This window comes from Halichoerus grypus, chromosome 4 (assembly GCF_964656455.1).
Source record: "Halichoerus grypus chromosome 4, mHalGry1.hap1.1, whole genome shotgun sequence".
NCBI lineage: Eukaryota > Metazoa > Chordata > Mammalia > Carnivora > Phocidae > Halichoerus > Halichoerus grypus.
In genome coordinates, this window is record NC_135715.1 from 151602599 (window position 1) to 151622506 (window position 19908).

The 19908-nt window shown below is 39.5% G+C and overlaps 1 protein-coding gene across 6 annotated transcripts in view; it reads left to right on the forward strand.

Moving 5' to 3' along the window:
- Nucleotides 1-19908, forward strand: part of MYO1B (myosin IB) — a 179081-nt gene that overhangs the window by 134027 nt on the left and 25146 nt on the right. For all 6 annotated transcript variants that reach the window (XM_078071123.1, XM_078071121.1, XM_078071125.1 and 3 more), the window contains 6 exons: nt 7145-7249; nt 9668-9730; nt 13107-13307; nt 14685-14911; nt 17378-17578; nt 19205-19298. In XM_078071123.1, coding sequence (XP_077927249.1) covers nt 7145-7249; nt 9668-9730; nt 13107-13307; nt 14685-14911; nt 17378-17578; nt 19205-19298 — 891 coding nt within the window. The remainder of the gene's footprint in view (nt 1-7144; nt 7250-9667; nt 9731-13106; nt 13308-14684; nt 14912-17377; nt 17579-19204; nt 19299-19908) is intronic.

A 19908-nucleotide genomic window follows, 5' to 3' on the forward strand; every position in this document is an offset into this window, starting at 1 on the left:
ATACTTACATTAGAATGTCCCATTTATCCTCTTACTAACTTTGACATTTAGAAGCCGTTTTAAGGACTTTTTTTTTTTTTTTTTGCCCCCTCCCCCATTTTAAGGACCTTTTAAAGCACGTACTCTTACTTTTAGGAGTGGCATTTTCGTTTGGTTTGGAAAAATAACAAGTAGATCAGGCTCCTCCTGTTTTTATTCTCCCCGTAAGTAATGATTTGTGAATTCCTTTCAATAAGCAGTCCGTGCCCAGAATGACCACCCAAAGCCTTCACGTGTTCCAAATTATCAGGTTCACAGAATAGAAAAAAAACATCAGCCCATTCCCTGTGCTAAGCTAGGCCTTTCTAGCAAATGTCTTTTTCTTACAACATTTATTTCTGTGATAGTACCTTCTCCCTGCTTGACCACAGTCCATATTGAGGCCAGTTATTGAGGGCTACCTGTGTGTAAGCATTGTGGTAAGTGGTACATATATTGTCGGATTTAATTTTCACAAAAATGTCATGAAATTGCTGCAGTTATTCCTATTTTACAGGTGAGGAGGTGAGGCTCTGAAGGTCAAGTAGCTCCCAAGGTTACATGGTTACCAAAGGGCAAACTCAGGACCTAAACCCTAGGCCTCCTTAATAAATAATAAAAGATCTCCTATAGGGCACTTTTCTCTCCAAACTCATAAGGTCCCCAGTACCTGAAAATAAGGAGAAAACACAAATGTGATAAGTTTCTGATGCCCCATATTTCTGTGCCCTTGTCATCATTCTGAGCTGGCCAGCATGGGGAGCCCCCCTGGGGTTCTTTGGTGTGCTGGTGGCCGAGTGTGGGGCACCTGTGCCGTGTGCTGGCTGCTGCCGGCCCCCCCACCCCCCGTCCTGCCCCTCGAAGATGCTCTTCAGCACAATGTCTGCTTATATTGGTGCCCCTTTAGCAGACTCTGCAAAGGAAGGCTTATAGGCTCTTGGTATTAGGGAAGAATTTGAGGTTTGTGAGTTAGGAGAATTGCTTGAATATACTCAGAACTACCCTGAAATAGAAAAATTCTTTTCTAAAGAAGCCCCCCAAACCAGAACTTTGAACCAAGACCAAATCTAACCAGTCATGTCTATAGCAGATCTTATGATGTACCTAAAATCATGAGAAATTAATTTTCCTTCTCCATGCAGTAAATGCTTTGATTTCTTTTCCCAGTTCTTTGAGAGAATTAAGATTTGTCTTTCATTGTAACTAACTGTTCTCTTCATTTTCCTTTCTAAACCTTCTCAGATCTTCCAAACATCTTGATTATTAATAATCTGCTTAATGATTTATTTTATAATTAAATTTACTTGGGTGAAGTCAGAATAGAGATTTGGTTGCACACTTTTTTTTTTTTTTAAGATTTTATTTATTTATTTGACAGAGAGAGAGACAGCAAGAGAGGGAACACAAGCAGGGGGAGTGGGAGAGGGAGAAGCAGGCTTCCCACAGAGCAGGGAACCTGATGCAGGGCTTGATCCCAGGACTCTGGGATCATGACCTGAGCCGAAGGCAGACACTTAACGACTAAGCCACCTAGGCGCCCCTGGTTGCACACTTTTAGATACTTTACCTGCTTTTTGATATGGAATTAGAGAGGCTTTTTTTTTTTAATGTATTCACATGCATGCCTCAGGTGCCATCCTATATTTTCCTGGATTCTCAGCAAAATTAGAACACATGGAAACATCAGGAAGTCCATCGTATTGAACATGAGGGAGCCAGGCAATTAAGGACTTAAAAGTACCAGAAGCTGAAGTAGAAGCTCAAAGTCTGACTTGGGAAGAAGTATTCTGAATCCTCATCAGTGCACAAATGAAAATTTCTAGGTTATTGTATACCCAAGTGAAAAAGAAACTGGTGGAGTATAGAGAGAATTCTGCCTTCGTTTTTCCATGAAACTTGACTGCAAGAATTAAGTGTTCTACCTTTTAGAACACTCTGGGCATCACTTTAAAAATTGGACTGTGAAGCTTCAGAAAAAAAAATTTTTAATGTTTCTAATTCTGCCTCATGACCCCATTGACAGTTGCCATGAAAACGTTTTTCAGCTGAGCTGGTGGAAACCTTTCATTCATTTTGGTCTGTCTCTAAATGGAAGAGGGAAACTGATGCATTAAACCATGGGATGATGACCCATGGATTTGACTGCAAAGCATTCCAGGGCCAGCTGCATGAATAGCCCTGCCTTGCTGGCCGCATGTGATCTGATGTCAGTTTGGAAAACAGATTAGTGGAACACACTGATACCAAAAATAAGAGGAAGTGAGTTAAAACTCATAGAGAAGAAAAATCTAGCTATAAATCCTCATTGAATGTAAGTCCAGTTTTGCAAAGGAAGAGAGTTCTATAATCCAGACACTCCAATTCCACACAATTAAGTTTGGATGTTCTTATAACTGCTCTCTGAGAAACATTTATAGCGTCACCATAAAATAACAAATGAAAAAATTAAATTCAGAGCGAAGTTGAGCCATCTAAACTGATTCAGCTTTTTTCTAAGTGTGCTTATCTGAGAAGTACTAAAAATGGCAGGTAGTTTACTGGGAAAATCTAACGAATTATTAGTGTGCTGTAGACCAAAGCAGAACAGCAGGCTGGATATTTCACTTTTCATACAGTTGAGCTGGTTTCATATATCCAAAGTTATTTTGAATCAGGCACTCTTTATTCATCTTGCCCTTATGAACCTCATTGAAAGTGACCCATATACAGTAAGAATATGATAGGCTGGATGCAATGATTGTTCCAAATAAAAGAACCTAAGAGGCGAACAAGAGTCAGTGTAGCCTGGTAAGTCTGTCTCAGGATGATGAGATGCGTTTTCTAAATTGATTTTAAAAGAAAATTGATTCTGGTTATAGGTAATACCTCTGTTCCAGCTTTTTTCCTTTAATTTTGTTCTTTGTGTGCTAGAGAACTTAAAGAGGAAGGAGAATTTTTAAAGTACATTTTAGAATGGAAATGATGGGAAATAATATGGTTCATAATATGTATTTGTACATCATGACTCTTGCTTTTTAAGTCAAAGCTTATTTTATGTAAGAAAAGCACTATAATGTTGTTTTTCTTAAAATTTACCATATTTTAATATGTACTAGGAAGAAAAATGTTATGTATTTAGAGAGGGCAAGACTTAAATATCTACCTGTCTTAAAGAGCATAAGGTATCATTAGCTGCCTCTATTGCCGAGAAAATACAGATAAATTAGTAACAGGCAGGTATTTTTGACCCATCTTTCAAAATCCTTCCAAGCGGAAAGTTCATAATTGATACTTAAGAGTATAAAGTAGTTGTGAACTTCACTGGGAGTATGGTTTTCTGTTTGTTTGATGTTGAAAAGGTGGACTCAAACTCAGGAATTCTTGAAAGAAGCCCTAGATTTTGAAGTTTTGGTCTATTATTTTATTTCTAAACCTAGCAAGTTCTTCCCACCCCAGTCTACACTTGGTGAATACAGTGTAAAACAGCATAGAACCTAGACACCTTGCTGTCTATCTGTTTTCCCTAGAGCAGTCCGGTGGGGGTGGTGATGGTTCTGGGCTTCACACAGGGAGATTGTGTGATGGAAAATTCTGGAAATGCTTGTTCGAAGACGTTCCCCAAAGTTTTAGTTTTATCATAACCTCAGCCTTTAGGGATAAATATGAGTTAGGCAGTGGAGACACATTCCATGCATGGGGCATGGGTAGAACACTGGAGAGAGAGAGTGCGGAGATGAGTCATTCAAGCTCCTGCCCACTTCCTCCTGAGGAGACTTTGATTCATGAGACTGACATGTGGGAGACAGCGCCTGCCTCAGGGATCGCTGCCACCCACAGTTCTTGACACAAAAGTATCCAAATATCAAATTACCTTGGGGTCTTGAGATTCATGGGGTGGTTCCTAGACCCAGTTTAGCTATTTTCTAAAGGGGAGAATGACCCAAGAGGAAACCCTAGTGATATTTAGTGCCTGTGTACATGAAGGCATGTTCTGGACCTATGCAATTTGCAGCTATACGAACTGTTACCACGACGTTCCTTAATTTTTTGCAAATTACAAATGTTTGTATGTTATTTTTAATGATTTGTGAAGTCCCGTTTCCCAAAACATAGGGCGATGTCAACAATGTAAACATAGATCATGAGAAATGGGATTGCCTTCGCGTTTGGCAAAGATGATTGCTCTGGTGATTCGTGACACGTTTTGCAGACCATGAGGTGTGTTTGCAGTAGATGCAGAGATACTTCGGAGGGGAAGTCAGCCGGTTTCTGCTTTGATGCTCGTGCTATTCTGTTTTTTTGTTGTTGTTCTTTAGACAGCAGGATGAGGTAGGAGAGACAAGTTTTTTCTTAGGCCATCTCCAGAACGTTCTCTCCTTACCACATTGATTATGTTTGAGGGGAGACCTCGCAGGGACAGCACGGGGTGGGTTGCTGTGGTGAGAAAGAGGAGGTGCTTTTGGATTTTGCTGGATCTCTTCGTTCTTTTTGTGACCTGCCATTTGCCTCTGTCAGTGACTCTTTGGGGAGGGGGATGTGTCATTTATTTTTCCTGAGAATTTAGAATTAGAAGCATTAGATCCCGAAGCCTTGGGACTTCAAGCAAGTTATGTGAGGCATTATTTGAGTCAAACTGTTTTTATCCTGCGTAGCTCACACCTAGGAGAACCACAGTTCAGACACCGCATGTAGGTATCGGGGGCCCGTTTTTTGAACTGATTGGACATGTGTCTTGATTTCAAGTTTTATGCCAATCAGAAACATAGCTTGAATGGTAAAATCTGTCATTTGCACCAATGAATAACTGTCAATAAGTGTTTACTTTTAGAGGTTTATTGCAAATTAAGAACTGACTGCATTTTGTGTAATCTGTCCCTTTTCGCACCAGAATGCAGTAAGTATGAACTGTTTGCAGTGACAGTCTGTTGCATGCTCCTGTGTTACTGGCTTCTCCAGCTGTGTGGATTTTGCAGTAAATGGCCATTGATTACCTGTGTGCGGATATGAAATAAAGAGAACTCATACAGGAATTTTTAAATATTGAGGGGAAATCTAGTTTGGCTCTAACTTACCCCTGAAGTTGTGTTGTAATTGTGAAGCTTTGCCTCTGATTTCTAACCTGCCTGTGTGTATTTCGTAGTCCTGTTGCAAAGCGTACCTCCAGCTGTTCAGGCCGTGTCATGTGTCTCAGGACACTATTCTGCTCTCGCTTCTCCTCATTAGTTACCATTTGAAGACTTAGCATAATTTTGTTTAAATAGCTCCATGAGTATAGACTTCTTAAATAACAGAAAGGATTTTAACCGTTAAATAAACCATTAAAACTTTAATTTTATTTGTAAGTTTTTAAATTGGGGTAGTAGTGTTATATAAGGATATATTTTACCAAACAAAGAAAGCCAGACTTCCTCGTAGAGAAATGGCCTTATCCTGATCATAATCATAATAAGGCATCTAGGCCAGATTGACATCAGCTTCTAAGCAAAATTGTTAAGCTCCGAAGATTGGAGCACATGGCTTTTAAAACTTATGTGAAAATGAGTACTGGGGAATGCCCTTTGTGTCTCAGACCGTTCGTTGAAAGTATTGAAAATAAATGTATTCCCTTCAGTAAAAACCTTCATGATTAAAAACAAAAAACCAAAAAACTCTTTTCCTTGACTGGACTTAACATTTGAAAGATTAACCAATGATCATGTGTATGTGTCATTTATGGTTTAGAGTTAAAAGTTCTCCCTGATTAATGAGTTCATCACTGGCGATAGGAAACCCTTAGCTGAATTCCAAGAAAGAATGTAGTCAGGTATCAGTCAGCATCATAAGTCTCATTTTAAAATTTGTCCTACATAGGAGCAAAGTTGATTTTGAAAGTTCAGCTTTTGAAAAGCTCTATGACTTTTTTGCTTTCATCATTTACAGAGAGATTTGAAGGTCAGTTGCTCTGGGTATTCATGAGAAGCGATGAGCTTCAGTTTCACGCCGGGATGCTCGTGGCTCGCAGCTCGTTAGGGCCAGGACTGGCCACCTCGGTAGGAGAAGAGTCAGGTTTATCAGTGGTGGGGTCGTACTGTCCCTTGCTCCCATGGCCACCATCTGCTCTCCACAGAGACAGACGACCGAGGTGAAAATAACATGTCTTACTACCAGATCTACCTCTTCCTGGATGGTGTGGTTCTTGGTGGGGTGTATTCATTCAACAGACATGCACTTTGTGCCCTCAGTATCTACAGCAATACATTAAGCCCTGTGGATGGTCCAGAGATGATTTAGGCATGGATCTTCCACCGGAGTTTGTAGGAGATAACTCTAATATGAAGGAGAAGCTGCTGAGAACCATACGAGCAATAAATCATGAGCCTTCTGAGAAGAGAGTTTCTCACTAGGGAAATGATTTTGATGTGCTGATTCCCTTGAATCTCTGTTTTTTCAGCACTTCGCTCATTCATTCACTCATCAAGTCATGTGGAGAACTTGCTGGGTGCAAAGTGCTGTGCGAGGCACGGGCTTACACTGGTGAACAGAAGAGACACGTAGTCAGTCCTTGCCCGTCTAGTGAGACGGGGCTGAAACTAATCGATACATGTGTACACACATGCCCACACGCATATACACAGAGTGTGATTTTTAGAAAGTACTGGTATCTAAGAGTCAGAATGAGGGAGCTGACCCTGCATAGGGGAACAAGCGGTCAGGTCAAGAAGACTTTCTTGAGTTGCAGAGTTTCACCCGAGAATGGCCGATTGAGAACTTGGGTGACAGAGATTATAAATTTCACTGTTCCCTTTTTGGATCCTTTCGGGGAAACTATTTATTTATTTATTTATGTATGTATGTATGTATGTATGTATACATACATGTGTGGGGTGCTTCTCTGTCAACCAAAAATCCTCATCTTTCAAAATACTACGTAACTTGTGTATACTTCATTCACCCGCTTGGCTCATGAACCATTTCTCGAGTGCCTGCAGCGTGCAAGCCTGTGTGTGCTGGGCCTCGGCGTCCCGGGAACTGTGTGCTGGGCCACAATTAAATCCGCCAGATGGTGTGTGTGTGTGACGTTTCTTGTGGATTGCGGTGTTAGAGTGTCACTGCTGTGTGAGACCTAATGGCATGGCTTGTAACGCTCTCTTCATTTTTCTCCATGTAGGACAACAGCTTTGAGCAGTTCATTATTAACTATTGTAATGAAAAGCTACAACAAATCTTCATTGAACTGACTCTTAAAGAAGAGCAGGAGGAATATATACGGGAGGTAATGTTGAAATACATTTTGTTAAAGGTTCCTTTTTTTACTCATCATACAAATTGTGGATTCAGAAGTCGCTATAAACAGGACCCTAAAATCAGATTTATCGAAGTTTAGCCGTATTTTGTCTTTTAAAAGTGCGTTTGTTAGGACATTTAAGCTCACTGGGATTATCTTACTGCCCTGCTGCTAGAGCCTAGAACAGTGCCTGGCACATAGTAGGTGCTCAGAAAGTATCAGTTGACTGGCTCGAGTCTTAGCGGATTCTACTGTAATGATGTAAAATAATAGTGTGTTAAAAAAAGAGTCAGATGAATGAGCAAACAGCAGTGGTACATCCATACCAGGCAATAAAAAGGAACAAACACCATCTGCAACAACATGGATGGACCTGGAGGGTATTATGCTAAGTGAAATAAGTCGGACTGAGAAAGACAACTACCATATGATTTCACTCATGTGGAACCTAAAAAACAAAACAGATGAATAAATAAAAGGTGGAATCAGACCGATAAGCACAGAACCAGCTGATGGTTGCCAGAGGGAAGAGGGGTAGAGAATGGGCAAAACAGGTGAAGGAGAGTGGGAGATACCGGCTTCCGGTTATGGAATGAGCCAGTCACAGGAATGGAAGGCACAGCATATAGGGAATACAGTCCATGGGATTGTAATCTTACTGCATGGTGACAGATGGGAGCTGCGCTCATGGTGCGCACAGCGTAAGGTATGGAGAAGCTGGATCGCTGTGTTGTACACCTGAGACTAACGTAACACTGTGTCAGCTATACTCAAAAGCAGTTTTTTTTTAAAACCAACATATAGTTGATCAAGGACTTATCTGAAGAATTGGCTACTCCAGAATAAAACGTATTAAAAATGAAAGAAAAAAATAATAAAATAAAAATGTCAGTCCACTGTCAAAAAAAAAAAAAAAGGAACAAGCAATTGATAAACACAGTGACATAAGGAATCTCAAATGCATTATGGTAAATGAAGGAAGCCAGATTCAAAAGTCTGTGTACCCTAGGATTCCATGATATGTTGTTCGAGAAAAGGCAAAGCGGCATTGATTTTCTAAGATTTTATAATAAAAACAGGTAATATTTGTTGAGTGCTTACTATATTGCCAGGTGTTGTACTAGCACTGTGTAAATGATCTCACTTAATGTGATTTGAAAATAATCAGAAGTAATGTTTATAAAGTTTCATCCTTAACTGTACAACCATATGTGGTTTTCACGCTTTCATTTTTTAAATAATGTTTTTTGAAGTATAAAATTATTTCAAACAAAAGGAGGAATTATTGTATTGTGTCTATATTGTATTATATTTTTGTTTCTTTTTATTTATTTGCTTTAATATTTTAATAATGGTGTTACCTATTTTTTTTCATTTTCTATAGTGTTATTGTAAATTCAGTGTCTTTACACTGAATCCCTTTTTTTTTTTTTTTTTTTTTGCTTCAGTACAGAATTTTCTAATGTGATTGTTATCCCCAGTGTCTTAATAAAATAACCCAGGTACTCGAAAGCTAAATCATAAATATTTCATCTTTCTTTTAAATGATCACCATGCTTTAGAAACATTTCATACTTGGCTGGCACCTTTTTTAACGTAAACATCCTAAAAGCCAGATTCATTCTCTTCCTGTCTTCTCATCATAAATAGATTGCCCAAACTTTGATCTGTAACTTAAAACAGTTGCTACAGATTGTCTAAAACACGTCTAAGAATATATAGGAAGATCCCTAGCTTGCTGTATGAATTAAGTTCCCCTTAGAAGAAAAATAAATGTTTACACTTACAGGCAGAGTGTAAGCAGATCCAGAATGATGACATTTAGCCTCACAGATTTGGCTTTGTAGCTAGCCTCAGAACCAGTGGGTCGATTTTTATGTCTTTCCTTACGTTAGAAATATTTTGTCTTAGCACTGGGATTTTTTACATTTGAATAGTCAGCTGCCCTACAACATGGGATTGACTCTAAAATTAATTTTTCCTTGTGGTTACAAATTAAGAACAGAAAAAATGTGGGCCTTAGATTCCTGGGATCAAGTTCTGACTTATTTCCTTATAAACATTGTAAATATACACAAAGTAATATTGACCCAAGGGCCTGTTGAGTAAATGTTTGGCACAGAGCCAATGAAGTGCATGGGAAATTGCCACAGATGGGAGAGTGGAATGGGAGGCAGTCTCAGAACAGGTCAAGGGCGTGCACTTTAGTCACATCATGTCAGTGGTAGACCGCTGAAATGAAGGAAGTTTTGGGAACCGGAAGATGACATTTTGCAGCACTGATTTTATAAAGGAAATACCCAGAGAGGACATGAAGCATAGTAAGGTGGCAGAGTGGCTGATTTATAGATGGTGGTGTGTGGCCTCATCATATGGAATCTGATTTTGTTCTCTTTTGTTTCTCAGGGCATAGAATGGACACACATTGACTACTTCAATAATGCTATCATTTGTGACCTAATAGAAAATGTGAGTATAAAAATTGCTTAGTAATAATTTCCTGCACAAAAGATCTCGCAGGCTTCGGGGTTAAGCTGTAGCATTTTTGCTATTTTGACACTTTTCTTTACAGAACTGCAGAGTTCTGGAGACTCTATTATAGCCATCAGAGATCATGCACAGTTCTTGAACACACACATAGACAGCTGGACGTTTTGATCCTTGGCTAGGATTTTCAGTCTCGTCCCATGGCCACATCACAGAGCCCATGCATGACGTTCAGATGCCATGCCCTCAATGCACGCCCCATTCTTGCCGGGAGCCCAGGTCCAGTCCCCGGCTCCTGGGAATATGAGCACTGGTCAGAGGAGGCTCGGGCAAAACGTTTTTGCCCAATCATATATCCATTTCATTTCCAAAATTCCAGGAACCACTTAATACACTGTTTAGTGGTTATTACCAAAAAGAGAATTATCGGTGAGGATGTGTGAAAATGTGCACGATTGCTGGGAGTGTAAATTAGTGCAGCCATAATAGAAAGCAGCATGGAAATTCCTCAAAAAATTAAAAATAGAACTGTTGTGTGATCCAGCAGTTCCACTTCTGGGTATATATATGCAAAGGAAACAGAATCAGGATCTCGAAGAGGTATCTTTACTCCTGTGTTAATTGCAGCATTATTCACAATAGCCAAGATATGGAAACAACCTAAGTATCCGTCTATAGACGAATGGATAAAGAAGATGTGGTGTGTATATACATACAATGGGATATTATTCAGCCTTGAGAAAGAAGGAAATCCTGCCATTTGTGACAAAACAGATGGACCTTGAGGGCATTACGCTAAGTGAAATAAGTTAGGCAGAGAAAGACAAATGCTGGGTGATATCACTTATATGTAGAATCTAAAAAAGCCAAAGAAACAATAGAATGGTGGTTGCTAGGGGCTGAGGTGGGGGAAATGGGGAGATGTCAGTCAAAGGGTACAGACTTCTAGTTACAAGATGAATAAGTTCCAGAGATCTAATATATAGCATGGTGATTACAGTTAACAATGCTATATTATATATTTGAAAATAGGAGAGCAGGTCTTAAATGTTCTCATCACAAAAAAAAAATGGTAACTATGTGACATGATAGAGGTGTTAACTAAGGCTTATGGTGGTAATCATTTTGCAGTATAAAAGTATATCAAATTATCACCTTGTATACCTTAAAATTCCACAGTGTTACATGTCAACTGTATCGCACTAAAGCTGGAAAACATTGTTAAAATAAATTAATAAAGAACAACAAACATGCTCTTCAAGTTTAGGTAAAGGAGGATAAAGGGGGCATGCTCTTCCAGCTACATGTTCTTCAAGTAAGATAACAAAAAACATTTCTTTGAGTTAAGATAAAGGAGGATAAAGGGACAATCATGGGAGCTGAGCTAAGTGGGACCCCAGGAGTGGCTCCACTACAGACCCGACCTTGGTTCAGACTGCCTATGTGGGGGATATTGTATGTGTGTGACTTTGCAGGTGGCCAAGGGCCACGGGAATTTTCAGGTGACCAACTATGTCTGTATATATGTGAAAAGGCTTAAAGTATGAAAAATTACCAGATAAATCTTAGATTCCAAAAGGTTACTAAATATTTTTTTTACATTGTAGTCTGTAGTTTATTATAAATGAATTGATTTCAGGAAGATTAATTTGTATGTGAAAACTTGGGAGCCCTTTTTTTATGCTTAAGATTACTCACACTCTTGGCCTCAATAACAAAGTTATTGAAAATTATTTGAAATAATGCATAAACTTTATTGTCCTGCAGTCTTTTTAGTTGTCAGTGGTAGGTGAGTGCTGGAATAGAATCACAGGCTCTAAATGTCCAGCAAGTCACTTTCTGTTCATCTGTAACAAGACCTTTTGGACATTATGTAATTAGCCAGTATCTCTTCCCTCAGTTTTTAAGATACTCCTGAAGGCTGCACCTTGAATTAAATGGAACATTAAATTGAATATTCTGAAGTATGACTGTTTAAGTAAACTTTGCTTTGAAATATTTGAACAGTTTTGGAAGGTGAATGCTAACATTCCACCTAAAGCAATTCAAAACTCTAATATCCAGAAAAATCAGTGAATTTACTGAAAATTTTTTGCTTGTAAATTTTGTGACCAAAGTAATTTGCTGTGAGAACTTTAACTTTCAGAAGTCATGACTAGTACATTTTCCTTCATAAATACAACATTGAACTTAATTATTTTCCCTTCAAGAAGGAAAAACAGAGAGAACCATGGTAATATACTTGATTTAACTGGATTATCTCAGCTCCAAATCCCCTTGCATATATGCTTGAAGAAACTCAGGTTCACGTAGAAGCCCGGGTACATAAAGGAAATGTTTCCTTCCGGTGTTACCTAACAATAATGTTTACTCTGGGGCTGTTGTGAACACACTTGATCCCTGAGAGTCCACACTTCCCCTGGGGTTTTGTGTGGAATGAGCAAATGCTGGTCAGAGGATGTCACGGCCTTGTGAGGAGAAGGGGAGAGGAACCGGGAGCTTTGGCCCGGTGGAAGTGGGTGGGGCTGATGGTCAGTAAAGTGGATTGTTCTCTTTGGAATGGAGACATATGGGCCCATAGGGGCAATCCAAGGAAGAGCGGCCTTTATTTAGCAAAGTAGAAGATTCTGGATTTTTGATTCAGTTTAACTGGGCTGACTGCTCTTAGGATAAATAGGACCATAAGGTCTGAATACACAACAAATTCTCACTCGTGTTCAACATTTGTTTCGAAATTTTATGTGGAAGAATTTTATTCTAAACAGATATTCTTGAAACACAGCTTGATTGCCTTGATCCCAAATCACATTTTTTTTTTTTTTGCTAGAAAATAAACTATTTTGAACACATGAACAATCTGAAAACATCTGAAACCAATTTCCTTCTGAAGCTATGGATCAAATAATGGCCTTAGAAGACTGTGCTTTGTGATTTATGACCACATGTCGTAGAGATTGCATTGTCACATGTAGTTTCTGATGTTTAGATTTGTGTTTGAGTGTGTTTGGAATATGAGGTCTGATTTGCCTTTTTTGAACAATGTGGATTTCGGTCATCAGCCCACTGAGGTAGCTGAGGTGACTCCTAAGTCCTGTTCTGTGGGGGGGTGGGGGGCAGAGTGGGGGAGGGAGACGGATAGAGACCCCCCCCCCCCAGCAGGGACACACACCTGGGACTGTGGAAGGGGGCCGGGACTCCTGTGGCTTTTTGTGGCTTGTTTTGATTCTCTGCTTTTTGTTATAACCGAGCGGAATTTTCTTGTGACTAAGTTAATTGTGTTTGACGGTGTAATTAGGAATAATTATTTAAACAATACAATGAGGAAGGAAGGAGACCCTTTTTACTTCCTTTCTCGCAGAACACAAATGGGATCCTGGCCATGCTGGATGAGGAGTGCCTGAGACCTGGCACGGTCACCGACGAGACCTTCTTGGAGAAGCTCAACCAAGTCTGCGCCACTCACCAGCACTTTGAGAGCAGGATGAGCAAGAGCTCTAGGTTTCTTAATGACACATCCCTGCCTCACAGCTGTTTCAGAATTCAGCACTATGCTGGCAAGGTACGGGGGAGCCGCGAGCACCCAGCGGGCCTGCAGTCCTTCCCTTGAGGAGGCCATGCCTCAGGTGGCATTTGGACCAGTGCCAGCTTGTAAGCATGAGTCGCTGAAATCGTAGAATCAGTAAATTGTTTAATAGAGGTAGAATCTGGATCGTGTTGAGTCAAAATCTTAACTGAGAGCTGAAAGGAAAAGCCAGTGGTCTTAATGAAAGAGCTCAAATGTATTTTAAAAATCGATGTTATTGTTTCCAAGCTCTCTGTTATCCTATAAAAATAGATCTGTCAACATGAATAAAAGGAGACTTGCTAGTAAAAATTAGGAGTCACTAACGACTGACAGTAAGGTTTTAGAAGCACAGATCGCTTAGCAAAAACAATGAATTCTTAGATTGAGATTTTGAAACAACAGTGGGGGAAATACCTACTTTTTTAAAAAAGCACTTATTGGGATGCCTGGGTGGCTCAGTCGGTTAAGTGTCTGCCTTCGGCTCAGGTCATGATCCCAGGGTCCTGGGATCGAGTCCCACATCGGGCTCCCTGCTCAGTGGGGAGCCTGCTTCTCCCTCTGCCTCTCCCCCTGCTTGTGCTCTCTCTCTGACAAATAAATAAATACAATCTTAAAAAAAAAAGAAAAAGCGCTTACTCATTTGCTTAATATTTGAGGGAATTAATTTTATGCCACCTAAGATCTATAAAGATAATGTTAAAACCAATTTTGACAATAGCTTAATTTTTAGAGTCCTGAAAGAGTATCAGTTGACGTTAATACCTCCTTTCTTTTACATAAGTTTGCAAATTCCAAAGAGGAAAACATTCTTATTTATATATTTAGTAAAAATTAAGTATATGGTACCCAAATTTCTGTTAATTTCAAAAAGTTGGAACTTAGTACTTCTTTTTTGTTGTTGTTGTTAGCTTATGTTATTAAAAGATACTTTTCTGGTCAGTTTCTTTGCCCGCTTAGGATGTCTGAAAATATCGGTGCTATCTCTATTTTCTCCTACTTTTAAGCAGACTAGAATTGGCACATGTGAACTAAAAAAAAAGAAAGAAAAGTAAAACCTCAAAAATGTGCTCAAACACCAAAAAAGCCTACAATCCTTTGAAAATGTTATGATAGCATTTTTTGGAGTTTATTCTTGCAAATCCTGAAGTGTAATAGAATTTATTTTGAACTCTTCTGTGATTTAGACAGATGGAATTTAAACTTGGAGGCTAATTCGGTATTAGGAGTGTGACTAATGTGCCGGTGGGGCGGGGGGGGGGTTGATGGGGAAAGTAGAGGCTGCATTATAGATAGTCTTGGAATATTTTTAACAGTTGTGTGATGCCCGGGACTGCAGTATGTCAGCTGTTGAGTTTCGTGTGCTGCTCATAGGTGCTGTATCAAGTGGAAGGATTTGTTGACAAAAACAATGATCTTCTCTATCGAGACCTGTCCCAAGCCATGTGGAAAGCTGGCCACACCCTCATCAAGTCTCTGTTCCCCGAAGGGAACCCCGCCAAGATCAACCTGAAAAGGCCTCCTACAGCAGGCTCTCAGTTCAAGGCGTCTGTGGCCACACTGATGAGAAACCTCCAGACCAAGAATCCAAACTACATTAGGTATTTCTGGCACATAAAATTCTTTGACAGGTTCATTAGGAAGGTACTTTCAAGGAAGATCATTTCCCTGTTTGCCTAAATCAGAATATAACCCCCACAGAGGATAACCCAAGTGCTTACCCGTCAAATAATGTGGTATCTTGGGTTTGCTTAAAAAATACTCCAGTGCCCCTCCCACCCCTTCAAGCAAGGAATTTAAAAAAGCGGGGGGGATAGATATTTAATGAAATTGCATTGTTCGCACATAGGCTATTTTCACTTTTTGTATCTTTGTTTCATGACATGTTCAGAAATGTAAGCGTTTTTTCTGGTAAAGGTTTTGCAGAAAACTCTTCTGTTGGATTCATCTTCTTACATTAACTTAGAGCACAGCATTAAAGCAAGTGGGGCTTTAGTTCCAACTTTGGTGTTAGAAAATATGTCTTTTTCTTTCTTGAGACTTACAGATTTGGAGAAAGGAATGACTCCCAAAACATTCTTAAATTTTTCAAAGCAACAGAAAGAATTCCTTCGGAAGCATCTGGTCTTTTTTTCCTGTTTCCAGGGCACCTTAGATCTCAAGATTCAGTAAAGCCCAGTGAGGATTGGAGTTTTCAATGTGTGTATTTGGTGAAGTAGATAATGGGGGATGTGTATCTAACAGGTTAGGTTTCGTATAGCGCACACACACTCACACATCCCTTCCATAACTGTCTTTGAAAATGCCGTTGTGAGGAACCTAGCAGGAAGAACATTTCTGTGTGGTTTGTTTACCTAATATTTATATTGGTAATAAATATAAATAGTCAAAACCCCCTGGTTTGATTGCAATCAGGTTGGAACATATAGCAGGCAAAGATCCTAGTTTCAAAAAAGAAAAAAAACCCAGGAAACTTTCTGTGGTCAGTTGCTTTTGTTGTTCTCAATTAAGTGGACTTTTAAAAAGTTATTATTTAATAATAATTTACATGATGTGATATGCACAGATCCTAGGTGAATAGCTCAGTTATTTTTTCATCATTGTATTCACTTTGACAACCACCACCCTGGTCAACATAAGGAATATTCTATCACCCCAGAATGTTCCTTCATCTTCCTTCCTTTTTAGTGACTTTATTGTATCGCTAAGAAGTCTTAATAAACTATAAGCTTGTGAATATATTATATTTTTTTCTAGAGTCTTTGTAGTTTCAGATTTCATGTTAAGGTCCATATTTTTCCATATAGATATCCCGTTGCTCTGGCACCATATATTGAAAAGAAAAAAATCGCTGTTTTTTATTCAGTTATCTTGATGCCTTTATTGAAAATCAGTTGAAAACATGTGTAAGTGTTTAGGTCTAAACTCACTAGGCTGTTCCCATTGATCTGGTTGTCTATTTTTAAGCCAAAGGGTGGACATTATTTTTTGTAAATGTAAAAGGAGAAGCATAAAAACACCAGAGTCAAACTAGGTAAGACTTAATTGTTCACGTATTATATATGTGTGTAGAATTTATTTAACACTTGTAAGTAGGCAGATATAACCATAAATGTTTAATAGTGTATTAATTAAGATATAGAGATTGCTTCCGTAAGATCCAAACATAACAACGGCTTAAACAAGACTCACTTATTCCTTATGTAACTTCTGAGTATAAGGATTTCGGGGCTAATCCAGCATTTTCTTCTATTTTGTGGCTCTGTGGTTCCCAGGGTGTTTCCCTCATCCATATTGTCAAAGATGGCTTTCTACCATGGCTCTATATTCCCAGCCAGCAGTTAGAGAAGAACAAGGGGAGTGCAAGTCCCTTCCTTTTAAGGACACTCAGAAATGCCATATATTAATTCTGTTGTGATCCTAGTGGCCAGACTTTTGATCACATGGCCACACCTACTTGCAAAAGAGGCTGGGAAATGTTTGTTGTTCCTTGGACAGCAAAATGCCCTGTTAAAAAGGAGGGAGATACAAGGCAATAGGGAAACAGTAGTGTTTTTAATAGTTTCAGTGAGTTATATCATACGGTACAGTAAAGTATATGAATCTTAATTGTACAGCTTGTTGAAGTTTTTATATATGTATACACCTGTACCCATCATCCCTGAAGGTTCCTTTGTGCCCCTTCTCTGTTGATCTGCACCCCTACGTCTCCCCAGAGGTAACAGCAATACTGATTTCTAATCATAGATTTGTTTTTCTTGAACTTCATATAAATGGAATTAAAAAATATATACTCTTTTATGTCAAACTTATTTCAATCAACAAAACGTCAGTGATAATTCATCCATGTTATTATTGTATGTATTAGTATATTCTTTAAGTGCCATGTATGTCATATTCATTTTTAGGTTTCTGTAAAACTGTTTAAAATAATTTCAAAAGATATGACTAGGTTTCCCAAGGATAATAAATAATTATCGCAAAATAATTATATACTCTACTTTGTAAAACACAGATCTGTCCTCAAGAGACAGAGTTTAAAACCTAAAATCTTTGTGATATTTTAGGTGCATCAAACCAAATGATAAAAAAGCAGCACACATCTTCACCGAGGCTCTAGTATGTCATCAGATCAGGTACCTGGGTCTTTTGGAGAATGTTCGAGTGAGGAGGGCAGGCTACGCCTTCAGGCAGGCCTATGAACCGTGCCTAGAAAGATACAAAATGCTTTGTAAACAAACATGGCCTCATTGGAAAGGACCAGCAAGGTAAGAAATGCATTGATCACATTTAATAATGAAGTTTTAAAGCCTACAAATCCCATGCTATTTTCTTCACCTGCTGTTAGTAAAACAATTCTGTGGCAAGTTGGATGCTTCCTCTGTGCTGGACCCTCTTCCATTAGGGTACCATTTTGTGCCAATTAGTGATTGATTATAGAGGCCTCGATTGTAAGGTCTGAACAGGGCTTATCCACATTTGGAACTTGTATGTCAATAGAATTTTTAAAATATGCTGTGGCAAGTTCGTAGGAGGGGATTTGTAATTGCTAAGTATATTTGTGTAGAATCATGAAAGCAGTTAGAGGCAGCTCAGATCACTGCTCTTCGCTTTTCGGGTTTTTTTCCTGGGGAATGAACCCCAGAGACAGACGGTGGGTGGGGGTGAGGGTCTCACTCTTGGCCTGGGTCTGCGCCAACTGGGAAACAGATACAGGAGCAAGTAGGACTGAGCCAGTGTTACTGCTGGTGAAGCTGGACTGGAGAACACGGTGGAACCCGGGTCCTGCGGCTTTCCGCCCATCTCCCCTGAACTGTACTCAGGCATCTAGTCCCAGACAGAGCGAAGGACCACTGCAGCAGCAGCCCCTGTGAGCTCTCCACATGCAGACAGAACCTGTGTCTGCCGGGGGGCTGCTGCAGAAGAGAAGGCAGGCTTTGGCTGTCCACTGCTCTTTCTTCAGCTCTTGCCAGGCGGAGAAGTTGCCCCTTCTCTGCAGGTGGTAGAAGCTCTCCCAACCACCACAGGAAGGCCGCCGTGTCTGTTTTACGGGCCTGTGCAGGCACTAGGGATTTGATTTCACCGTACTGGTATTGCCCCCACATTCTCACTGGACACGGCCTGGAATAGGACACTCACCCTGTATTACAAGGAGATGAACTCCAGACATACGATGTGGCCTCCGATGCACAGGTCAATACCCAGGCAGTGTGGGATCTGCGTACTGTTTGTTCCCATTGCTAATTGCCACGGTATTATGGTCAGTATTTACCATAATGCACAGAACATGCCTTCACTCCCTGTTTGGCACCTAGTCCCTAAGTCGGTGGGCTGAAGTTTGGTTAAAGATTGATGTTGAAAGCGGGGTCCAGGATGGAGAAGTCAGAGCCCAGTTCAGGCCTTGCTCCCATCACATAAGGCCTCTGCTTCATTCCACCCCATTGGTCTGGCACTTAGCACTGTCTCTTGGGTTCTGCCCATGCTGTGAGGCATGAGCGCAATATTAAAAATATTTTCAAGAATTAACTGAGCGGGTTCAAAAATAGATGTGAATTTCTTGTATCCCCTCCTGACCCTGGTTGGGGCTTTGTTATGGGTATATTTGATACAAAGATTGCCTCTGTTAATGAAATCAAGATACTGGCTTTAATGCCATATTTTCCTAGACTACATAGTTCCTAACCCAAATTTACTCTTTTAGCGTTACTGGATTTGGTTTAATTTGTGGAGTTCAGTCTGAAAAATCTTTCACAAAAGACTGCTTACTGAAAGACCAATTATACTTGGAAATAAAGCTATTTTTTTATGCTGCTAAGAACCTGATACCATGATTGAAGAGAAGATAACCTCTTTTTATAACTCAGAAAACTCACTGTTTTTATTTATTTTTATAGGGCTGGCGTGGAGGTTCTGTTTAATGAATTAGAGATTCCTGTGGAAGAATACTCCTTTGGTAGATCAAAGATATTCATCCGGAACCCGAGAACAGTAAGTAATCAAAATCTTGACACTCTGAACTTACATTATAATCATATAGGCAAGTCCTTAAAGGATATTTAACTTCATAACATCACCAGAGATGCTGCCAGGAGGCCCACATTCTTGTTTTTTCTGCAGACCTTCAGGAGGATGGGCAAGGAGGAGGGCAGTAGAAGAACGTGGTTTTTTTTAATGAAACATCAAAATCTTTGAACTGATATATTGTACACCACTTACTAGAGAAACGGTTATTACAACAATAAAACCTCCCTAATTCATAGGAATTGGGGGTAAATTCAGTCTATATTGATTATAGCTGAATTATGTAATAATTTTAGGAAAGATAACCCTATTATTTTAAGGTACATGAAAGCATTCCTATTGAAAAAATTTTTAAGGTGAAAAGGACACTTAAAATTCTACGTAGGAACTCCAAGGGAACGTTTTTTTGTAAATGAATATAGACTAGGATGAAGTATAATTAACGTAGCAGTGTCTTTGGTAATTTGGAGAATCTGGCAAATGTTTGAATTGTTCAAGAGAGAAACAATATCAGCATCCCCCTGTGCTTAGTAGTTGCATTCCCGTGGATAGCGTGAAGGTAAATCTGAGCTTCCAG